This window comes from Paramormyrops kingsleyae, chromosome 8 (genome assembly GCF_048594095.1).
Source record: "Paramormyrops kingsleyae isolate MSU_618 chromosome 8, PKINGS_0.4, whole genome shotgun sequence".
NCBI classification, from domain to species: Eukaryota; Metazoa; Chordata; class Actinopteri; order Osteoglossiformes; family Mormyridae; genus Paramormyrops; species Paramormyrops kingsleyae.
In genome coordinates this window covers 33631840-33655001 of record NC_132804.1, presented here as the reverse complement: position 1 = coordinate 33655001, position 23162 = coordinate 33631840, and the positions used below count along the sequence as shown (strand labels likewise).

The window sequence follows — 23162 nt, the reverse complement described above, 5'->3', positions numbered from 1 at the left end:
CAGTCTAATAGGTTTGTCTCAATCATGTCATCATTATGACATCATAATCCCATTCTGCTATAACCTAAACCCAAATCATACAAAACAGCTTTGCAGTTATAGGTTCCTATAAAGTTAGTATATTGGTTTTCATTACAGATCTGATTCAAAGTGACTACTGATTGTTGTTTTTTGATCCTTTTGATCAAATATAAAGGATTAAAATGAAGTTTTATAGTGGTACAGGTATGGATATGACAATCTCTTAACTGGATTTTGTTGTATATAAAATATTATAAAAAAATATTTTTAAATCGTGAATATGTGAGGTAAATCTGAGCCGTAAGGAAGAGCGTTGTTATAAGGTGTACAAGAAATAGAGTTTACATTACAAAGATCTGCGATATGACTCATGTCTTTGAGGCTGACCTTTGATTCAAAAGATTGGAGAAGCAGCAGGTAGCCAAATAGAAGCCATTAAGTTAAAAAATACCCGAAAAGCCACTTTCCTGTATCGTTTATTCAAGATGGCATCATCGGCCAGTAGGAGTTTCCATGACAACGTTTAGGGCAGATATCAGCACAGCCAGGGAAATGCATCCTACCAGAAGCCACATATCCCAGTGTATAAACTCCATCACACCCTGGTTGGCTTCATGCAGCCAAATTCAACCAACCTGAAGAGCAACAGGTAACGAGGTGATGGAATTAGATTACCTGAGTTCTGAGAAAATTATTCTCCAAGAGCCACGTTGAATGAATGAATGTGGTCCATATGATCAAATTTCTCATCTAGTTTTCAAACTATTAGAAGTTTAATTCCATATAATATACCGTAATACTCTTAATATACAAGTAATATTTTTATTCCTGCAATTAACGACAGACTAAAGACTGACAACACATTTCACCATTATTTAGCTTGACTTGTACTTTCAACAGCAGTTGTGTTCGCTACAACACCAAAATCTAGTGGTCCCCCCCTTCCCCCAGCGTATCTGTGATTATTTGGAAATAACTCTGTACATAACACAGAAATAAAGCTGAAACAAGCTTCCTTTATGTGCAACAGAAGGTGGGAACCCTGTTTTACAGTCCTGTTAGCTTTAGGTCCTGTGATGAATGTAGACAGACTTAAGAGTGAAGATGTGAGTATTCTTCAAACCAGGTCACTCCTTTTGGATGAACCAAAGGCACAACCCTTCCCTTCAGGCAAATACCAACCTAATCACATTTGGTAGCATCCTAAAAAATAAACCATGTTACCTAAAAAGCAAACAGGTGAAAAAAAACTCCAAACTTACAGAACACAATGCTTACAAAAATAAAAACATTTTGACTAGTGCTACAATGACAGAGCTTAGTATGATACTTCCGGTCTAAACGGTTCCTGAAAAAGCCCATTTTAGTTTTCTGACGAGCTGCTGCTGAACTGCACTTCAGGCTGAGGGTTAGACAGCAGGATTGATGATTAGATAATGGTGCTGACTGCCCAGTCGAAAGCCTAACTGGAGGCTAATCTGTCACCAACAAGACGGGGAATGATCCCTGAAGCATGCAACCGGTTTTTACAAAGCACTCTGTAATGGGGGCAGTAAGCATGCCTCCCTGTCCTTCTGCATAGTTTAATCTCTGTGGGCAATACACTTATTTATATATACATGTATTAATGAAGGTCCACAGAAGTATTCCTCTCCCCTGCCTTCTGAAGCATTGGAGAAAGTCCCAGGTGTTCTGCGGCAGTCTGATCAGGGGAAGAGCTGCAGGTCCAGTCGGGGGGCCCACTCCAGTGCTGTGTTGACCACAGCCAGGGCCGCCGCCCCCAGGGCTACTGTCAGGCCCATGACGGCCAGCCGGACAAAGCGTTTGGCCCGGGGGCGCGCGACCGCCACCGCCGCCGCGCCGGGAGGCCCTGCCAGCACGGCCTGCTCCCTCCGCCGCCGCCGCAGCACCGTGTCGGGCCGCTGCTGCGCCGACGCCAACTCAAAGTCCTTGAATGTGGAGGCCGCCGTCCTGGGGGGGGACAGACAGATGGATAGAGAGAGAGGGAGAGACCCTTCATCAGCTACCGTTCAGGGTGTTTGACACACACACATCATCAGGATAGTCATCTGTGATTTATTAGCCTGTCAAAGTATTACGTCAATGTAGCTATTAAGTCTAATAATGTAGCTATAATACAAAATAATGAAGCTATACCAATAATGTATGCAGTCAAACTAATGCTATAGTATTATAGTATATCTAATAATGTAATAATGGTCCATCAGTCTGTCCATCCATACATCCAACCATCCACCCACCCACCTGTCCATCTATAGGTGTCTGCAATGACATTAATGAGGCTTCCATTAAATTTCATTGTAGCATATTTGTAACCTTAATTAATGTAATTACTTACACCTGTGCTCGTCATACTTCAAGTCAGTTTGGCTGCCATTAAAAAGGCCCATTAGTGATATGAAACCATGTGACGCTACCTTTACATCACGATATCTCAGCAACAACTTAAAAACCAAAGACCAAATTTTCTGGAGATGTTCATGACATTATGATATAGCTTTAGTAAAAGGGGGGGAGAAGAGAAAAGGAAAAAAAAATTTAAAAAAAATCGATCAATTTTGAAATATAGGTTTTTGTTATTTAATTTTTTATATTTTAATTATTCTAATGGGGATGGCATATTATTTGTTCAATCTATAGAGCTGGACAATAGCTTTAAAGCAGTATAAGGACCACTTCTGTGCAGCTTACATTAAGGTAAATCTAGCCAGCCAAAGTCATAGCCCCCCCCCCCCCCCAAAAAAGTTAAAACTCTGTTTAAATCTCCCTCAGTATTGATCCAAGACTCGCCCAATTTCAGTTTCATGAGTTACTCATGTGCATGCCAAGTTTCGTTAAAATCCGTGACGATGAGGTCTGAAAGCCTGATGATTTGACATGGAATGACCCATCAATCCTCTACACCTGCTTGTCCTATTCTGGGTCATAGGACTCTGAGGCTATGGGCACAAAGCAAGGAATAACCCAGGATGGGCCACCACCCCACCGCAAGGTGCAGACACTATTCACAGACCATTTCGTATCTGATTCACCTTAACATGTTTCTGCTGTTGACTGACTTGAGACTTGAAAACTGGTCCCAGAGATGTGAGGCAGCTGTGCCAGCATGCCTCCACATATTATACACAATTATGTAGATATAATCTATAATATAATGTGTTAATTGTGTTGTGCGTCAGTTTTGGCTGTGCATGACTTTCTAATATATATGTGGGGATTGTTTATCTAAACAGTCGTTCCACTAGACTAGAGTATTTAACTCCTAAGGCTTAAGCTTTGGGATACTGAAAAAACTGATGCAAAGAGCTCAACAAAAGCCTCTGGGCTGTGATAAATGAGACTAATACTCCTGAATGCTCATCAATTCCTATACATTTATTTTAACTAGTCAGCAGACATTCTCACCTGAAGCAGCTTATGCATATAATGATTGAGGTTAGGTGTTTTACCCAGTAAAACAGCGACTGTTCATTGGTGCCCCACGAGAGCCCAGTCCCCTAACTCACTGCTGGCTGTGCTGCTGCGCTGCCTCCCTGGCAAGCTCGGACGGAGGGAACTGCACGAAGAGATCCCCGGCACGGCTGATGAGTGGCTCGTAGGGGAGGTCCTGTGGGATCTGGGAGAGCAGGTGGTGCACAGAGGCCATGTCGCACTCGCACTCCAGCACCTCCTCCGCCCGGTGCAGCACGATCTGCAGCATAAAGCACAGGCACTCCCCCGTGAGCAGGGCTCATGCCCAGCCACATGTTCAAAAGCATACTGATCAATCGCTGCCACAATTCCCCTGGGTCCTAGTGTCCTAGACTAGAAGGTGCAATGTCATATTTTTATGGATTTAAATGGAAATAAATGAGAACACACTATTTTGACTGATTAGCATGCATTTAGGGGACTAAAGCATCCTGCCTGTAAGCCTTAGAATGTCACTCTAATTAATGACATCTTACAAACACAGTAGGATATGTTAGCCACATAAACAATAAGTACTTTTCCCAAGAGTACAACAGAAAGGACTGCCCAGTAGTTGAAACCTATTTGTCATAGGTCCAGGTCCTTAGCACCTGTGCTGGCTACAGCACCTCTTTCATTTATTAATTTACTGGTTAACAATTTTTACACAAAGCTAATTGAATTGGCAGTTTAATATGCAAGCTGCATAACACCCCTGATGCTTAAACACTTTGTTATATAAATGAGTGTTTCATTGTATTTACCTTGCTAATCATTTCCACATTTCATTCTCTGAGAACTGTTAAGGTAAGTTAATAGTGGGTTTGGGGGCAGTGTGTGGCTCAGCACGTTAGGATGCTGTGACTGAAATTGAAAGGTTCAGTACAGTAGGATAAAAAGGCTCAAGTTACTTAAAATGCTACAGAACAGCATCTTGAGAAAAAATGTAACATCCAATTTGTTAAATAAGTTAGCCAAATTAAAAACTGCTGCAAAAACAGCAATATTGGGTAGTAGGGGCTCAAATTGTCCTCAATCAAAGAAAGGTTTAGGCTACAATATTCTAAAAACATTAAAAATCTGAAATCTTCTACTATAGGTAAAAATGTAGATAAAGACCACTCCTGTAGCTCCATATGTGTGATGAGCTGTAGTTGTGGTTGATGCTTGCATCTCCATAGATTTTATGACTGAATTAGGAATTTTTCATTAAGACAAAAGTTCACCACAAGCCACAATAGCACTCCCTCACCACGGCTGCGAAATAGATGGGCATCAGAGGGTGGCACGCCAGGAAAAAGTCGTACAACCGCACCACGTGACGGAAGTCTGCCAGCACATGGCCGAACCACGTGATGAGCCAGCTGAGGGCGAAGATGGTGCCAACTTCTGCCCTGGGGACGGGAAAGGAGGACATGGACATGCCTCAGAGTGCCAGTCACTGCACCAGGCTGAGAACACAATCACACTCCCAGGAAAAAGATAAAGATCCATTAGTAGTAATTATTAAAATGCTTAGTAGATGTGCACTGCATTGTGTAACTGATCTATAATGAGTGTACCATATAAAAGCATTGAGATCATAAAAATTACTATGAAAATGATTTTTCTGCGTAATAAATGTATATTTTCCAGTGGTGGAGTCAACAAATGTGTGTATTGGATGGTTACTGCGAACACTGGGGACTTCAGGAGAGATTTTGAAATGGCTAAGCTAACATAATTTAACAGACATCATAGTTTTACACCATTTGAATTTCACTTTTAAACACAGAATTTCTGGTTTGCCTAAGACTTTTGTACAGTATAGCACCTTACATACAGTAAATGTCCTCCATAATTTGGAATGTTTGCCTCTGTACTCCACATCTTGGTTTCACGATGTAGGAACGACCATACACAATCCCTCCATAATGGAAGGGTCTCCCAAGGCAAATTGTGGTGTGAGCTCGAGGAAAGCTGGGCTTTCACCCGACTAGGGATAGCATGAAGAAATAACATGGCTCACCAGTGGACAACAGGGTCACATCCCTTCAACTTTGAGTTGGGGATGGGCTCAGACTGTTGTCTGTGTGTATATACCGAACACCAGTTTGCAGAATTCGGCCTTCTTGGAGGGGATGCTGGAAGGAGCCCATTATTCTGCTGGGGAACTTTAATACTCACGTGGGTAATGACAGTGAAACATGGAAGGGTGTGATTGGGAGCAATGACCTGCCTGATCGTAATCCAAAGTGTACCTGGCACCAGAGTACCCTAGGATGCACTATGATGATCGATTTTGTAATGGTATTGAGCTGAGCTCTCAACTGATCACCACCTGGTGGTAAGTAGGATACGATGGCTGGGGAAGATGCCAGATAGACCTGGTAGTCCCAAAAGCATAGTGAGGGTGTACTGGGAGCGTCTGGCGGAGGCCCCTGCCCAGGAGACCCTCAACTCACACCTTCGGCAGAACTTCTCTTACACCCTGAGGGAGTCCTCCCACACCTATCAAGAAGGACTTTCAGTCAGCCTCAAAAAGATTCAGCTAATCTGTCAGGTGACTCAGGAGGGGGAAGCAGGGCTTCACCAATGCTATTTACAGTAGGGATGGAGAACTGTTGACCTCAACTGGGGATAGTCAGGTGGTGGAAAGAATATTTCGAGGATCTCCTAAATCCCTCTGATACGCCTTCCTCGGAGGAAGTACAGTTGGAAGACTCAGAGGAGGACTTGCCCATCTCTAGGGCTGAGGTCACTGAAGTGGACAAATAACTTGGGTGGAAAGGCTCCAGGGGTGGATGAAATTCCCCCTAACTTCTTGAAAGCTCTTGATGTTGTGGGGCTGTCTTGGCTGACATGCCTCTTCAACATTGCATGGATGTCGGGGACAGTGTGTTTGGACTGGCAGACTGGGGCGGTGGTCCCAATCATTAAGAAAATGGACCGGAGGATGTGTTCACAATCCTCAGTCTCCCTGGGAAGGTCTATGCCGAGATACTGGAGATGAGCGTGCCCCCATTGGTTGAAACCCGGATCCAGGAGGATTCTTCATCCTCACAAGGATACTGGAGGGTTCAGGGGAGTTTGCCCAACCAGTCTACTTGTGTTTTGTGGACTTGAATAAGGCATACGACCATGTCCCATGGGGCATCCTGTGGGGGGGGCTCCAGGACTTTGGGGTACAGGGTCCATCAGGTCCTTGTGCAAACAGAGCGAGAGTTTGGTTCGCATTGCCAGCAGTAAGTCAGACTCACTCCCAGTGGGTGTTGAACTCTGCCAGGGCTGCCCTTTGTCACAAATTCTGCTCATAACATTTATGGACAGAATTTCTAGGCATAGCCAAGGGGTGGAAGGGGTCCAGTTTTGGGGCCTCAGTATCACATCTTAGTTTTGTGGAGCTGGAGGAGGTGGCATCCCTGCTTAGACTGCTGCCCCTGCAACCCGACCCCAGATAAGCTGCAGAAAATGTATGTATAGATAGATGGATGGATGGACAGATGAATGGATGAATGGCAATGGTATGTATATTAAAGCAGTCCTGTTTAATACATTGTCACTTGTCCCTTTCATATGATGACTGCTTGAAGTCTGTGATTCAGACATCAGCAGGTGCCGAGTATCTTCTCAGGTGATGCTTTGCCAAACCTCTAACGCAGCCACCTTCAGCTCCTACTTGTTGAGGGCCTAAGTTCACTCTTTGGCATATGGGAGGCATAGTATTTAGTCTTGGTGACTGACAGGGCCAGGGAAGTATTTTCCAGTTTTCAACTCTGAGAAACTCCCATATTGCTTTAGAAGTACATTTAGGATCATTGTCTTGCTGTTGGTTTGAAGCTGGCCAATGAGACTGGAGGCATTTGCTTGAACTTGACGTTATAATTCATGTAGCTTCTGCCATCAGCGGTTACATCATCAATGAAGACAAGTGAGCCAGTACCTGTGGCAGACATACATAGCAGGCCTCAACACCCCCAGCACCCTCATGTTTCACAGGTGAGTTGGTATACTTTGTATCTTGGCTTTCTCGCCTCCACACTGTGCTCTTGCCATCACTCTGATATAAGTTAATATTGGTCTTATCGCTCCACAAGACCTTTTTCCTAATCTCTGCTGACAAGCACCTCCAAACTAAAATCTGACCGTCCTGTTTTTGTGGCTAACCAGTGGTTTGCATCATCAGCGCAGCTTCTGTATTTCTGTTCCTCTGCAGACAGCAGTCACTATCAAATCCACTTCTGTTTCCTGAAGAATGTTTTCATTATGCTGAGAATTGTGGTCATCAGCTATAGAGGTTTTCCTTGGCCTAACTTTTGTGATTATAACACTGACCAGGGTTCCCTTTCTTTTTAATAATGTTCCAGTCAATTAATTTTAGTAGGCCTAAAGTTTGTCTGATGTCTCTTACTGTTTTATTCCTCAAAACTGCTTCCTTGACTACAACTGGCACAACTGTGCCATGCATGTTAACAAATGACAATAAGAGACTGTAAAGGTTATCAAAAGGCAATAATAAAAACTAAATGCTGAAAGCTAAATTTCCTTCAGGATTAATAAAGTATGCATGCATGCATCCATCTATCTAATCTACCTGAACTAATTAAACAAACCTTATACAGGGCAGATGTCAGTGAGCTTATATATTCGTTACACAACACAGTCATACAAAATAAACCCTTTAACACAAGTTCTCTTCCCTCAAGCTAAAGGCATCTGCATGAAGCTGGTCCCCCATATGTTTCAGATTTTAACCAAACTGGTCTCAATCGTTTATGCTACGTTTGTGCCGGTTTGTGCCACTGAAATTCTCATTTTTGCTGTTTTAGTTTCTGACTAGGGCTGTCAAAATTAACGGGTTAACGCGGATTAATCCATCATCATGATTAAACTGACTAAAATTTTTTACGCAATTAACCCATCTGCAGTGCAGAATAACTGAAAATCCCAAAAATGCCTCTGTCACCCATTTCAGGCAGTTTTGGTGCGTTCCATTTGCCCTCGGAACTCGTATTCTGAGTCGGATTCCGAGTTTTGAAGCCAGAAGTGACGACATGCCCGATCCTGTTTCTCGGAGATCCGAGAAATATCTCAGAGCAGCACAGAGGATCCTGAGTTCAGAATCCAAGATGGCTGCGCCATTTATCAACAGAAGGGAAAGTTGTAGTTTTATACTGTTTAAGCACTACTTCTGATTTGTGGCTCATTAAATCGGTTGCACACACTATACTGTCCAACTTCTGTGGACGTGTTGCTACGGAGTTTTATACGTAAAGCACCACGCGTAATGTGTTATCAACTGATATTGCTAACAATGGCAATTAACTGGGCTAGAGTTGGATTTCAAGATTAGTCTGATTATTTGTCGGATTTACGGTAGATCGGGCTAATTGTAAATTAAAGAAGATAAGACCATTTATACTGAGGTACCTTAAATCTGACAAGTTGTCCGGCTAAGCAAAAAATCTTGCTTTTTGATATGGATCCATGGTATTGCACTTCTGAGGCAGATGGAATGCATCCGACTCGTGTTCAAGATGTTCAATTAACATGTTAAGTGCATATATATTCCTTTTTTTCTTGAGTCTGTTTGCTCATGCAAAATGAAATGCAATTAATATAGATTAAAAATTATTTTAATCTATATATTAAAATATTAATTAATATGTATATTAATTATATTTAATCGTGATGAATCTAAATTAATCCACAGCAACCCTGTGATTAATCTGATTGAAAATTTTAATGGTTTCACAGCACTATTTCTGACATATAAATCTTTGTTTACATGGTGATGTCACCGCCATGAAGTTGGCCCTGTATTTGCATCCGGTTTCGACCAAAATAGTCTCAGTCATTTGTGCCGTACTTGTGGTGGAGTGTGCCGTATTTTATTGATGTAAACGCTACAGCTGGGCGACATTACGGAGGATGGAATTTGGACCGGGGAAGCACAATGATGATGTCACCATGTAAACAGATATTTATATCTCAGAAACTAAAGCAGCACAAAATAAAAATATCAACAGCACAAATGCAATAAAAAATGATAAAGCCCTCCAGATGCCACCTCTCAAAACACATTCAGCATTCCAGAGATTGAGCCATATCATTACTGGATACTTTAATTAGCTAGGAAAACACCAGGATTTTGTAACTGCAGGTTTACCACTTACTGCTGCATGAAATCGTGCACCTCTGGGTTGACCCGCTCGATGATTGGCATGAGATAGTTTAAAATGTGTTTAGTGTTGTCCATTGTGGGGTCCATGAAATCCCTGTAAGAAACAGAACAAAGTTAGACAACGGGCCCACTACCATCTGAAGCCCACTTCAAGGATGATAAGAAAAATTCCTTTATATCTAAACAACAACATCAATCACTGGAACATCCGATGCAATAAGAGCAGGACTCCTGTAGTTGGGAGTCAAATAAGATCCCCCAATATAACTATGAAGTTATGAGCACTCATTCGGGTTTTGGGCAGAGCGGTTACCGGAGATGGTGGGTAGAGAGCTTTTCCACCAGCACGGTGGCCAGAGGCTCCCCCAGGACCAGCAGGAAGGTGACCACGATGTCATGGTAACCCTGGTAGTAGTGCAGCTGAGGGTTACGCTGGAGCACCAGGAGGATGATGTCGATGAGCTCCTCCTGCAGGCCCTCGCGCTGCTCATCTGGCATGCCTGCATGAGGGCCACGTCCACCACATTTTAATCCATCCATCCATTATCCCATCTATCCATCCATCACTCACACCATGCATCAATCCATCCTACAGTCAATCCCAGCAAGCTCATGGCAGAAGGCAGGGGTGTCCCATATTTTCATTGTCATTGTGATATGAAAATGCGCAATAAATAGATTGAAAAAGACTGCCAGAAACACGATGAATGAGGATGATGGAGGGGTCAGGTGAAAGCTTCGAGTTCACCCCTACTGCGGCAGCAGCCATTCACGCCAATAAAACACTTAATGTTTCTCAATGTTTTTTAAAAAGGTGTGTTTTTTTAATTAATCATGAAAAATCTTTTACATTTAGTTTGACGGAATAACTGACATGCTGTGTTAGAGTATCAATGTATATTTAGCTTGTTAGCAACATGTTTTTATCAATCATAACCATACATTTAGCTCAATAGCTATACAAGCCATAACGACATTGCAATATTACATGGTTACAGCACATCGCAGATTTTCCTCATATTGTGCTCCAGTCCATGTCAAAGCACATATACATGGTGACACACTGGGGGCAAGTGAGAGACACATGTTTCTGAACTGTTGAAAACAACTGGAGCACCACACCAACATGGGAAAGACATGCAAACTGCAGACTAGAGCTGAATCAAGACCTATATATATATATTTTAACATTATAAGCGAAATATTCATAATTAAATGTCATTTCATAGGTAGATTTAGGGATGTCATGATCCACTTTTTGGTACCTCGATCCGACCTGATCCATTCAATGTTTACAGCTGCCGATTCCCAGTACCTGATCCAATCTTTTAATAAATATTTAAATATACATACACATACAAGTTGCCCTACACTATACTAATATATCTATGTCCCATTTCATTGTTTTGTAATGTACCGAGATCAACTTTCTTACCAGATTGTTCCATTTTACAAAAAAAGGGCTAAAAATAGCTATTTGTGCTTTTCAGTTTCTCTTTTGTATGAACAAGTTACATAACATATGTAAATAAAAACATTTCAAATACAATAAAATCATTGTTCCACTGAGTCAAGCTGCATCAGTGCATTCTTCATGAGAGTAAGCCTCGTGATTTCACAGTATTCTTCCTTATGATGTCTGCAACTGCCTAATTAGTTTAATTTTATTGACCAAACTTTTCAAAATTTCCTTGAAAGGATGGCATTGCAAACATTGCAAGTAGACTTCATTGCAAAAACATTGCTAAAAGACTTCCTGACAGAACGCACAGAGGGTTAGGGTGGGCTCCCACATCTCCTCGGCCATCAGTATCAGTACCGGCTCTCCTCAGGGCTATGTGTTGAGCCCCCTGCTCTTATTATTCTTCGACGCCGCAAGGACTGCACCTAATTTCGTTGTACCCATTACAATGACAATAAAGATACAGTGGTACCTCAGTTCTCAAACTCATCAGAACTCGAATTTCTTAAAAGTCGAACCAACCAGTTCGAAAAAAAATTACCTAGAGCTCGATCTGAATCTCAGAAGTCAAACCGTGAACGCCGACCTAAGATAACCTGTACGCGTGGTGAAATGAATCACGCTGCACATCTCTCAGCGGAAACGAAGGGTAAAGCTTCAGTCCCAGCCTCGCATTCACTCATTTCACTGTGATAGCATAGTGCATGTTTACACTAGCTGAATACATATATTTAGCTAGTGTAGTCTATTCATCATTTAGCCTTGTCTAATTTTCATAACTAGGGAAAGGGATATGAATGAACTCGCATGTAGGCTAAACATGACTTTAAACAGTCTACTACATGTTGTTACTACATAAAATGTTTATGATGTTTGCAGTAGAGATGTGCTCCACATTTTCATGAAATACCAAAAATAGCAAAAGGATACAACTGTATTGGTTTTAAATACAGTGGTACCTCGGTTCTCGAACTTAATCAGTTCCGGACTCCGGATCGAATCCTAAAAAGTTCGAGTTCTGATCAAATTTTTCCCATAAGAAATAATGGAAAACCAATTAATTGGTTCTCGGCCCCCCAAAATTACACCTAAATATGTTTTTTTTTTTTATTTTTTAGCATTTAAACACAAAATGAACAGGATAAAACAAGAGCTTTTTTTCTTAATGGCTTCCAAAGATCGTATCCCAACATTACCCCTGTCCTGCCCCGATCGTCCGCTCCTTCCGTGTGCCACGCCCCCTCGTTAACCTCGTGTGGGATCCCCATGTGATCAGCTGTTTCTGGTTGTTGTCATTAGTCCTCTGTACTAAGTCCGCGTTTCAGTTTGTTTCCCCAGTCCGGTCATTGGGTGCGTTCGACTTGCTTACAGCGCTGGCTTAAAGCAATGCATTCTGATCCTGATGCAATGCATTACGGTTAGATGCATTGCGGCCTCTCACAAGGCTGTACAAACTGGAACCGCCTCCGTGACAACACACCTTTGCCCTTATTGGCTGAAGAGTTTAGTTACACGCATGACGTTTGTATCCCAGGCAGTTCCGATGCGTAATCTGCTATTTCTCCCGAATATCACGTAAAGCAGTGAGAACTGGTTTTCAGTTAATTTACCTGGTAAAATAAAGTTTAAATAAATGACATAAATGCTCTAATAGTACACATAAGTTAGGGGCTTATTTATTGTTAGTTACTGTAATGTTGCGCTGCTTTATTTGGTTAATCGTCCAGTCTGTGAAGAAGGCATTCAAGTAAGAATTGCATTGTAGTCTGTACATGACAATAAAAACTTTGAATCCTTGAATGAAATGCATTTGATCTTTTTCCTGGCAGCTATCTTTTTACACAGGGCCACTATATACAATAGCTTTTTTGGATCAGGAGTTGGTTATTGTAAAAGATGTAATGTGCATGCAGGTGATATTTGTATAGATATGTCTACACCCTTCTGGCAGTGCTGCCATTGCAGTCAGATCTCGCAGACTACGAGGAGTAGAACTCAGACACAGCACTACTACTTTGAGTCATGCTAAGGGTTTGTATTTAAAGTAGGAACAAGAGCAAAACATTTGAAAAATGAGGAAAAAAAACTTGAATGTGCAATATGAACATATGCACAACTAACACTTAGTAACAGTAGTAATAAAAAACATTATACAAAATATACTAACCTTAACCAAGACAGTTAAATTGCATATTCAAAGACAGAGGATTTTTTTTCGGGGGGAGGAGAGGGGGTTATTTTTTGGAAGAAGAATCTTCCTCTATAATGACTGAAGGCAATTCTCCTTCAGGGGTCTTATCTCTCTTTCTTTTCTCACCCTTTTTAATTAAAAATTGTTCAATTGACAATTGTTTTTGTCTTTTTGTCAAAATTCTATGAAAATGATCCATAGCATTGTTATTCACTAAATTAATCACTCTGTCGATGCACACAGGCACACCAACAACCGTGTCTCATAGCAACGTTTGCATGAGTTTTGCCATGCTTACTGTGGTCTATTATTGGCCGACGAGGCTGTGATTGGAATACGGAACTGGAGCTGCCCCTGAAGGGACAAATCAAAATCACCCATATTTCGGGATGTCCCAGACAATTTGGGACGGTTGGCAACCATAGCCGTGCGTAACATTTTTTTTCTTAATGGCTTCCAAAACGTTAAAGAATGTACCCCAACACTACCCCAAACCATGCCCCAACACTACCCCAAACCATGCCCCAACACTACCCCAAACCATGCCCCAGCACTGCGCCAACACTAGACTAGACTATGCTATGCGGTCCATTGTTTATTTTTATTATTAAACTGTATTCATTAATTTGTTTGTGAATAGCAAACTTTTAGGTTGTAACATTTGTACAACTATTACGTAACTTTTTGGTGAGCAATGGCTAACAAAATAAAGTACAGTGTATTACCTGATACAGTATTTTCAAAAAAATAGCATTATCACCAACAAGCGCTGCTACTACAGCAAATGCGAGGCTGACACTGAAGCGTTACCTTTTGTTTCCGCTCAGAAACGTGCCGTGTGACTCATTTCCTGGCGCGTACAATTTATATTAGGTCAGCGTTCACAGTTCGACTTCTGATATTCAGATCGAGTTCTAGGTCAAACTGGTTTGTTCGACTTTCAAGAAATTTGAGTTCTAGTGAGTTCGAGAACTGAGGTACCACTGTATTAGGCATCATGGTACAATATGGATACCGGTATATCAAAGGACTTTACATACATGGAATGGGGGTGGCAGATCAACCCCCAGTGCTGAAGGTGTTCCCACTGAATCACTTGAGATTTTATTTTTAAATTTTATCTAAAATAGATGTTACACTTGTGAAGGCAAGAAAAACTCACAACATTGGGAAAAGGAACAAAAGTGAGAATTACTCAAAGCACAGCTACTTACTTTCAGACTACAATTAGCACTGAATTGCTGTCCAAGCACAGAGACTGAAGGCTGGTTCATACTTCTCCGCACAAGCGTAAAACTCGCATATCCACTTTGAATATGTGGACAAAGAAACGTTCATAGTTCTCCAATCAAGCCGCGTATTTGGTACATTCAAACAATGTGTTGTTTTTATAATAACAGTAGGCGAAGAGCTGTTGTATTTTTATTAATAATAATAATAATAATAATAATAATAATAATAATAATATAAAGGATTATTCTGATATTCCCTGTACATGTACCACAACAGTGAGGTTTGTGTCTGTTTCTCTATGTCTTACAAATTCAGAGAGCCAGCTCACAGGGCTGCCAACTTTGGTCAGCTGGCTGGCGTGAGATTTTCAATTCGAGACGAGTCTGCACTGTCATACGTACGCAATTACATGTATGTAACAGTTTCATTCCCTTGTAAATAGTCTGTAAGGTTTGCAAACTACCCCAATGCTCATCAAAAGCATCCATGTTGTTATTTAAAGGGGACGCTAGCAAATCCATTTTGCGCCGTGTGCCCAGAGCTGTGCCTTCAGTGCGGCGCAGATACAAACTTGGAGTGCGGCAGGTGTTTGTCTGCGGAGGCACACGATGACGTCAAGCGCTAGTCTGCTAGTACGTGTGCGGAGATGTATGAACCAGCTTTGACACATACAAGCAGATACAACACCAGTTTCATAAAAGAAATGTACAGTAAGGATTTGGACAACTAAATTTTTTATTGATGCAGTTCTGCTTGCTGCTATCTATATCATATTACATTTATTTAGGTTTTGACTCACAAACCTTCTGGTTCCAAGACCAAATTTTTTGTGAAAATGCTCATCAGTGCACTATGGTCATTTATTATGATCGATGCAAATCACACTACTGTATATCCTGTTCAGAACTCTAAAGTAAATTGAATATGTTGCAGTAAACATACAATTTCAAAAGCATGACCAAATGACTTTTGCTCCAAAAGAATATCAGCAATACTTAATACCGTGTCCCCATTTCCAAAGAATAAGTTGTGAAATTATCTCCATGTCTCACATTTTTTTTCCTTCAGAAGTTCCAAGGCTGAGATCCACTGAGGCCACAGATGTGGCTCTGACTTGTTCACTGAAGTGACTGCTATTTTTTCCCCGTTACAAAGAACTCTTTCAAATGTCATCTGAACACTGATATTTATTTATACAGCACACACTTTTATTGTAAGCAAAGGACAACTAAGAAAGGATTCGAACTGACAACCTCCTGATAACGGGTACAGCGTCATTACCTACTTAGCCACACACCGCCCCCAGCATCTGAAGAACTGAAAACTGTTTGTGCACGCTAATGGTTTCTTTTCCATTTCGGAATAAACAAACATTGTGTTCAATGCTTATACTGCGCAAATGTATGAAGCAGTTATTTTTCTTACTATAATTTTTCACATGACACATGACCTTCTACCAGGACACTAGGCTCAGTTCTACTCCATTTCTAAAGAAACAATTCAGTCATTTAATCGATATCGGCAGGTAACAGAAAAGAAACTCACCAGGAGGGAACCTTCTTAGGGAACGTCTGACATCCAGCAACACCTGATTGTAGTCTTTGTTGTTCTCTCGCAGCTCTTCCCCTGCTAGGAACACAAAGATAAGCAAGACCAGAAGCAGTAAACTACAAATGTCCCCTCTGTCCACTAGACTAAGATGACGTGCAATATTGACATGAGGTTATTTAACCGGATGCTATGATGTTCTGAGTTGACTTCATATTTTTTCCACACAAATGCCAAGTACTGATGGCTGTGTCAGGGACAGTCAGCCAAGTGCATGAGATATTCTTAAATGTAGGTTTGGGCCAATCACACGTAACAAAGCTACTGCTATTTAAAGATGCATTGTCTTGGGTGTAGTTGACAACTGCCCGTTGTTCCCCCATATTCTACCTGGTTTCTCAGGCAAGTTTTCCGTCTGTACATTTAGCAGCCTGGGCCACACTCTACAGCGGATCTCGTCGGTCAGCAGTCCCCCCTCGCTGATGGCCATCCTCCGTAGAGCCGCCACATCTGGCGGGGTTCCGTTCAGGGCCTGATGAATCTCGGACATCTTCCTCTTCTTCTTCGAGTCCCAGTCTGGCCGCATGACCGAGAAGATCAGCCGGGGAAACAGCAGAACTCCTCAGCCAAAAAAAGCGCCCTGAATCACAAGTGAGCGCTTATGCCAGTGACCCAGTTCGGGAAAATGAGTGTTACAAGTGCCTTAAAGTAACCGACCCCCGAATGAACATGAGCACCATGTCAGCGCTGTCAGTATTTGTCAGCTAATACGCACAGTCGGAGATGGCCGATAAAGAAACATAGAATCCGCGGTTTCAGAAACTTTTATTACTGATTTTTGTCAGATAATGATAAAAATAAAGGATAACGTTAATGTTGTTTTAAATAAACAACACTGTCTTTAAATTTAGTATGTACACAGTGGAAATAAACCAACCCACCAGGTAGCCAGAAATGTGCGATTCTGAGCTTTTCTGTACTGTAACCACGAATGTATGTAAAATGTAAACGGAATGATACGATTCTGTTGTAAATTTATTTTACCTTATAGTATTAAAATCGTACGGAGCTGGCTAAAGACATGTTTCTAGTTTCACAAATAACAGACACAAGCAACAAGAAGCGAACTTATTGACAGCAGCCATAAAAGGAAAACGGTTCAAATACATTTGAACAGCAATAAACACATTTAGCGTAAACAACAGATAATGGATATCAAATTAACAAATCCTACCATGTTTTCCGATGCCATTCAAAGGAGAGGAGGCACCCGCACTTTTAGTTTTCTTTAGGTACATCTTGCCGTGCGGCTCATTTTGGACATTTTCAGCGTTTTCGTCGCGTTGCTCCTTCATAAGACATAGAGACTGTTATTTTGCACTTCCAGCAATCTCAGGGATATCTCCGGCAGTTGCACTCATGGTTTGAAATTAGCAATCTTGGTGGCAACATCCCCCTCCTTCATGGTCGTCAAAACAGGCCACATTGCCTTGTGAAGGGGCACGTCATGCCGAGCAAACACGCGCCAGCCTTTCTTGCTTCCTCACCACTAAAGCATCCGTTCCTGTTTATGCAAATTTAAAAAGTGCTAGAAAATAAACTGCGCTTTATTAATTCTCCACAGCTAGCTATACAAACAAACCTTCCGGCAGTGGGAGTGTAACAAGCCAGCCCACCAAGCTGGGCGGCGAAGGAGGGCCGAAAGGGTTCTTGGGATCTGTAGTTTATTTCGTAAAAGATGCGCGTCACTTCTACGACATGAAGTCATTCGGTGGCGGTGCATATCGCGATAGGCGGGCACTGCCGCAAAACCAGCTAATGTATCTACATTTTTAATTGGGAAAAAATGACTTTCTAAGTCAATAATAGGTCGAAGAGTCATAGACAATTTTATTTTGGGAGCTTTTTATTAGTTTAAGTTTTTTTTTCTAATGTGTCGTAAAGTTCGTTTAAGGTCATACAAACACTTGGAAGCACCGTTTTTAATCTTATTATTCTGTAACATTCATTTACATTCCAATTTAAACGTGATTAAAACATGTTAGCAATCGCGCTGTCATGAAAAAAAACCCCGTTATTATATAAACAATAACGTTTTATTTTACATTCAAACTAGTAGGCAACTGACATTTAACTATGTCCAGTGTACCGCCGTATAATTGATTCAAATTTGTGATCTAATAAAATATCCTAAAGGACACTCTTTTTAAATAAACATTTGAAACTAGTCAGTAAACGAACATAATGAAGAAAAAACATGTGCGTGGGTGGTGGCATTATTGCAGTCAGCTGCCTTATAGAATTTTACCCGTCTAGTGGTAGCCAGGTGTTGCAGGTCGCCCACAATACAAAGAACAGTAGAACTTTGATTTATTCACTCGGTACAATTGTCTCAGTAAGGCAACACAAAATATACAGATTTATATTTATAGATATATATATATGTATATATATTTATGCATATATGTATGGTTATACAATATATTTTATTTCAACACCTCATGTCATTCACTATAACTACTAGCATTCACAAGAAATTACTTAAGTATGAAATAATGTTAAATGGTACCAAAATTCACAGCCACTATACAATGTCCGGTCCCTTAGATTGTATATAACAGATTTCCCTTAACGAGTCCCTTTGTTATAGCAGATCAACACAGTATCTGTTATGACATTATACACCTTTTGGGTATTACAGCTGGGGAACCTGTAATGTCTTTGGAATGGGGTGACCAGAAGCGGAAAAACTCTGCTAAAGAAGCTCCATAATGTCAGTATATTCTTTAGAAGTATCTTGTTCATGCGGTGGGATGTGTCTGTGCAGTTTAGATTAGGCACCCTGTGTTAGAGATTGCAAAACGTTTAAAAAGTCCTATGGTCAGACTATTTCTTTATAAGCCTATCAGAATGAGTTCCCAGAACACATGACAGGCCTAGGAAGAAAACATTATTTTGTATTTTTATCACTATAACAATCACTCTGTTACTCCGCAATATCCAAAAGCAATTTAAGGCTTACAGTTCAGCATTTTAACCCATTTATAAAATCGCTGTATGTATTTATAGATCAGAATTATAGATTAGAATATTTAACTTTCTTGTGGGTACAACAAAAATGTCCCCTCCTGGCATGCAGACCTACAACGTTTTTGTTAGACTTCTAGTTCTGTAAACATTAGGGTACCTGCTACTTTGCAGGAGAAGTCTGACCACAAAGCAAGAGTCCAAGGGCTCCTCAGCACCCCTTTTTGGCTGATCACATACACACATTTATATTACTCAGGACTGCTACAGAAGGTCTCTTTATGAGAAGAGAAAAAAAAAACAGGCAACACAAATCTGACCAGCAGGAATAAACCAGCCACACTCCATTTCACAATTTCTAAGCAATGTGTTGCTTGTAAAGCCTTAGAGAATTGATGGCGTTGGTAGGCAGAACTCATGCCGTCACAACTTAGACCAGGAAAAATGTCGAACCATGTGAATCCGCAAGCACACACACGGGTTACACACAGATCCATGCGATCATAGACGTGGTTTACTTTGACTCCCATGTCCCATGGAGATGTTTCATACATCATCCTCCGTGACTGCAGAATATAGGCTTCATACATAAATTACCACACTGGCACAGAGCAATGTGTCATAAGGGGCGACATCACAATGCATATAGATGTCCATACCCAAAGCTAACATGTCAAATTACAGGCTACAGCCAGGTACCACCCCACACTGAGGTTCACCTGGGTAGCGTTCCGCAACGCAGGGCTTCTCAGTTAGCTTAAGACAGAAGTCAGAAGTCCAATAGGAATGCTCCTTACCTAAACTTTTATTGAACAATCATGACTTCAGCTTAATTTAACCCTGCTAAGTGAGAAATCCTGTTTTGTGGAATACCCCTCAGGTGTAGCCAGGAGCTACAAAAAGCAGATGCACTTCATGCAATGAACTTTAATGTAACAAAAGACTTGCAGGAATGACATACCTCCCATCTCAACCACACAGGCTCTAATATAGTGTTCTTCTCAATTTATTTTTAATATATATCGCAGGTGACTGTTTTGTCTATTTTTACTTTATTGTTCTTATACTCACTTTTCTCACTTACACCTCTCAACAATTACTGTGCAAAAGGCAAATCAGTCTTGCTGAGGACCATTGTGACGATTTCATGGTAGCTGGTCTTTGTACAGCGGTTCAACACACAGTCCACAGGGGCAACTACAGCGTTTACAGAGGGCAGATAACGAGGATGTTGTAGATTTCTAGTGTTTACATCAAACAAACAGGCAATTCATTATATAGCTATCTGAGAATTATGAAGAAGGTGTCTATACACGCTTTTTCCACACATTTTCAAAGGACATCAGGCTGAAAGGCTGAGGTTACTCAGAATAAAGATCCCTTTCAATGCTGGGCTCGGTTCATATATTCCTTTACAAAAATAGAATCTATTCTGCATAATAAAATCAATGGAGATTAGTACAGAATTAGCGGACAGAAAAGGGACAGCTACTGGTGACAGTAACCTTAGAAAGACCCAACCTCTACAGTACCGGTCAACGCGGATAAGCTGCGGAACAGCTTGGTTAGAACATTGGTAAAGCCATGGATTAACGCAAGAAAAAAAAAATTAAATTAAAAAAATACTTGACAAATCTTGATACTGCAGCTGATAAGGCTCAATAGTGTTGGATTACGGTATTAATAGAACAACCCTTTTAGAAACACATGTAAGGGCATGAATCGAGAAGAGACTGCATATTGTCAAAATGGTTTCATTTTTCTTTGCCCCACTGAAGTTCTCCTCTTACATAGTGTTACAGAGGAGGTCTGTAGGGGCGGGGGCTGAATCTCTCTTCTTCCCCCTTCCCTCACCCTTCCTAAGCCCTCCCACCCACTCCTTCAGCCATAATTGTAGGTGAAGTTGTAGGTGCTGGGCTCCTTTGGCACGGGGGGCGGGGCCTCGGGAATGGCGATGTTCTCCAGGTCCAGGAGGCGGAGCTTCATCTCCATGCTGATGAGTGTGTCAAGGTCGCTGCGTGTGAGGTCGCTGCCCATCTCCCTGCCCAGCAGCGCGCACAGCCCGTCGATCCAGATGCAGTACTGAGGCACAGAAACGCAGTCAAGGTCACAAACCCTTACTCCACGTCTATCCATTCAAATACAGCCCTTACATATTTAGTATTCAATAAATGGCCCCTCCTGGTGCGTCAAACAGTAACCCTCACCTTGCAAACGACTACTTCACCCCAGTCTTCTGCTCCTTAACCTCCACACACTTCGATTCCAGCAGAATGCCTTCAGACAATCTCCAGAGGAATGGCTATACTTGCCTATTTTTATAAGCCATTAAATGAACACCCTGGAAGGGTACTTTGGAAATCCATGTCTCACCTCATATTTGTTTGGGGCGACAAAGTTCAGAGCTTCATCAGGGTCATAGAGGATGGAGAAAGCAAGTTCTAGACCATCCTACAGATGAGAAAAATGAGGGTTAGCTGGCACTTAATGAGGTTCTCAGTTATTAATCTATATACCAAACATTTGTGGGGTGCGGTCATCCTGAGCTGGGGCGTGGTCATGTGATGAGCATATTACTGCCTTGTTAACATCCATTATATAACAGCCTAGGCTTCTGCTGCTTTCCTGTGTGCTTCCTCTCATGTTGACTTTTTTTCTCCGCCCCCCCCCCCCCCCCCCACCACCACGGTTCTGTCAAACCTGCCTCTGCTCACGTCCCCAAATAACATTCCCGCACCTTCCTCTCCACTCCCTTATAACACGGCTCTGTTTGAAATGTATTGCAGGGATATTTACTGCGGTGAACCAAAATTGGTAGCCATTGGGTCTCGCTCCTGTTTTAATGTGCAAGTTGATGGCTTTCTGTTTGTGTCCCTGTGCTTTTTACTCCTCTCTCAGGGCAGCTCTGCGGTGCCGTGACTGCAGCAGGGCCCCACCTTGTTCTGCCTCAGTGCAGTCTTCTCCTTCATGTGAGGACAATCCTTCCCTGTCACCACAGACTTTATGTCAGACACAGGTACTGCAGAGAAGAAAGAGAAGGACCATAAAACGTCTGCCTCACTGCCTAGACTCCTCTGTCACACAAATCCACACTTATCCACCACACCTGAAAATGTTCTCGTTTACGCAGCTGGACCTTAAAGCTGCTCACCCCACATCTTCCCCAGCCTCAGGGGGCAAACCCCCGCTTACAAAACCCACTCCCCTCCCCACAAAGGTCGCTGACTCATTCCTGCCCTTCAATAAGTTATGCAACTGCTGATTGTCACCCCGTTGCTCCCAAAAGGTCAGGCCAAGCCCCGCCCCCACATGGCAGGCCCCTAGCTGGCTCCCACACCTCTGCGCTCATCAGGGGACTCACTCTTATCGGTGAGCAGTTCGTAAGGCACTTCACCCTGGGGGGGCTCGTCCAGGTCGCCATAGTGCAGCACCTTGTGATTGAGGGACAGGCGGCAGAACCAGAACTTGTCTTGGGGAGGAGGAAGAGGAATAAAATGGGCAGTGAGGTTATGAGAGTTGGACACAAGCCATCAACCATGAGACAACTCATACAGTGGAGGATCTGACTTTGGAGCTTCAGAGCCGCAGGTTGGGCTGAGGGGATAAGCAGGACTGTACAGTGTAGTCACAGCATAAAACACTGCCGTACATTATTTCGGGCAATAAGCATCAGCCGAGCAATTAAGTCACATCTGGCTCGGTCATAGAGAAGCCAGGAGTTGCCCAGGTGCCACAGGGCCAGAGTACGCCCTGAATGAGTAATGCCCAGATGGATGGCAGCGAGGACGGATGTAACGGTCTTTCTCCCCGCGGAGGAGCGGCTGGCAGCCCACCTTGCCGCCGGCGGTTTCCGACTTTCCGGAAACAGCTTCCCTCACACAGCCGGTTGAGACGCTGCTGCTTGATCAGCTCTAGGATCTCAGGTTGGATGCGCTCACGTAGCTCACTGACGGCAAAGACGCACAGGTTATCAGTGGACTATATACTTTATATACTAGAAATATTATAATTACACACATATACATAGATATGGGTAATTACACACA

At 42.2% G+C, this 23162-nt stretch overlaps 2 protein-coding genes across 12 annotated transcripts in view; both read right to left on the bottom strand.

Moving 5' to 3' along the window:
* Positions 1 to 479: 479 nt before the first annotated feature.
* Positions 480 to 17790, bottom strand: tbc1d20 (TBC1 domain family, member 20). Of its 3 annotated transcripts, none has more exons than XM_023845410.2 (8): positions 17324 to 17790; positions 16480 to 16729; positions 16087 to 16170; positions 9969 to 10155; positions 9648 to 9749; positions 4745 to 4886; positions 3549 to 3733; positions 480 to 1992 (listed from the first exon to the last, which is right to left on the bottom strand). In XM_023845410.2, the coding sequence occupies exons 2-8, from the start codon at positions 16673 to 16675 to the stop codon at positions 1728 to 1730; spliced, it is 1161 nt and encodes a 386-aa protein (XP_023701178.1). In that variant the 5' UTR covers positions 16676 to 16729; positions 17324 to 17790; the 3' UTR covers positions 480 to 1727. The 3 variants fall into 3 exon arrangements, with proteins under 3 accessions (XP_023701178.1, XP_023701175.1, XP_023701176.1); XM_023845407.2 differs by having other exon boundaries at positions 16480 to 16665; XM_023845408.2 differs by having other exon boundaries at positions 16087 to 16167; positions 16480 to 16665.
* A 2238-nt stretch (positions 17791 to 20028) lies between these two features.
* Positions 20029 to 23162, bottom strand: part of elmo2 (engulfment and cell motility 2) — a 29888-nt gene continuing 26754 nt past the window's right edge. For all 9 annotated transcript variants that reach the window (XM_023845434.2, XM_072715708.1, XM_072715709.1 and 6 more), the window contains 5 exons: positions 22950 to 23062; positions 22478 to 22585; positions 22053 to 22135; positions 21490 to 21567; positions 20029 to 21198 (listed from right to left, as the gene is read on the bottom strand). In XM_023845434.2, coding sequence (XP_023701202.1) covers positions 20998 to 21198; positions 21490 to 21567; positions 22053 to 22135; positions 22478 to 22585; positions 22950 to 23062 — 583 coding nt within the window. In that variant the 3' untranslated portion in view covers positions 20029 to 20997. The remainder of the gene's footprint in view (positions 21199 to 21489; positions 21568 to 22052; positions 22136 to 22477; positions 22586 to 22949; positions 23063 to 23162) is intronic.